Here is a 608-nt window from a genome sequence, read left to right as displayed (position 1 = left end):
TGTCGAAATTTGCCAGGTTTTCGAAGGATTTGATCCTCTGTTTGACAGAGAAGGATGAGGTAGGTTCGTGAGGCCAGTTCAGCTCGTAGTAGTAGTAACTCCTCCGGAAGCTCCTCAGCTTATCGGCAGCGGGGCAGCTAACGTCACTGCATGAGGGGGACGTGTCATGGACCCTCTGGGTGCTTTTGGAGGTATACGCCTGCTCTCTCCCGCTCTGGCCATTGGGCAGATTCAGATGGACCATTTTTAACATCCCTGTTGCCACCTGCGGATACTTCTCCTCTGCGGCATGGCCCTGGGGGCCTTGCACAGCATGAACCTCTGCAACACGGCAGTCTTCCCTCAAGTGACCCGACAACTGGGATGGCATTGAGTAAGTCCTCGTCACAGGTTTTGACAAGCCACAGAGATTTTTGTCTCCAGCAGCATCTGCTTTCGAGAAATACTGCACGGTCCCCACCCCCTCAGTCAGCAGAGGCACTTCTGTGTTCGCCTCTTCTGTTTTCTCCAGCAATGGCAACTGCAAAAATGGTGCTGGTGAGGAAGAGGCAGAGGAGGAGGAGGAAGAGGATGATGATGAGGAAAGCTTCACCTCAATGAAAGTGCGC

General features: G+C 53.3%; 1 protein-coding gene across 1 annotated transcript in view; it reads right to left on the bottom strand.

Annotated features, from left to right (window-relative positions):
- Positions 1-7: 7 nt before the first annotated feature.
- The window catches only part of PDZD2 (PDZ domain containing 2), a gene marked incomplete at both ends in the record, with an annotated part of 54,128 nt that continues 53,527 nt past the window's right edge, over positions 8-608 (bottom strand). The window contains 1 exon segment of the mRNA XM_009877661.1: positions 8-608. This exon segment is cut by the window's right edge and continues 32 nt beyond it. Coding sequence (XP_009875963.1) covers positions 8-608 — 601 coding nt within the window.

This window comes from Apaloderma vittatum, unplaced genomic scaffold, assembly GCF_000703405.1.
Source record: "Apaloderma vittatum isolate BGI_N311 unplaced genomic scaffold, ASM70340v1 scaffold16331, whole genome shotgun sequence".
NCBI lineage: Eukaryota > Metazoa > Chordata > Aves > Trogoniformes > Trogonidae > Apaloderma > Apaloderma vittatum.
The sequence above is the reverse complement of the archived record's forward strand: the minus strand, read 5'-3'. Positions and strand labels throughout refer to the sequence as shown.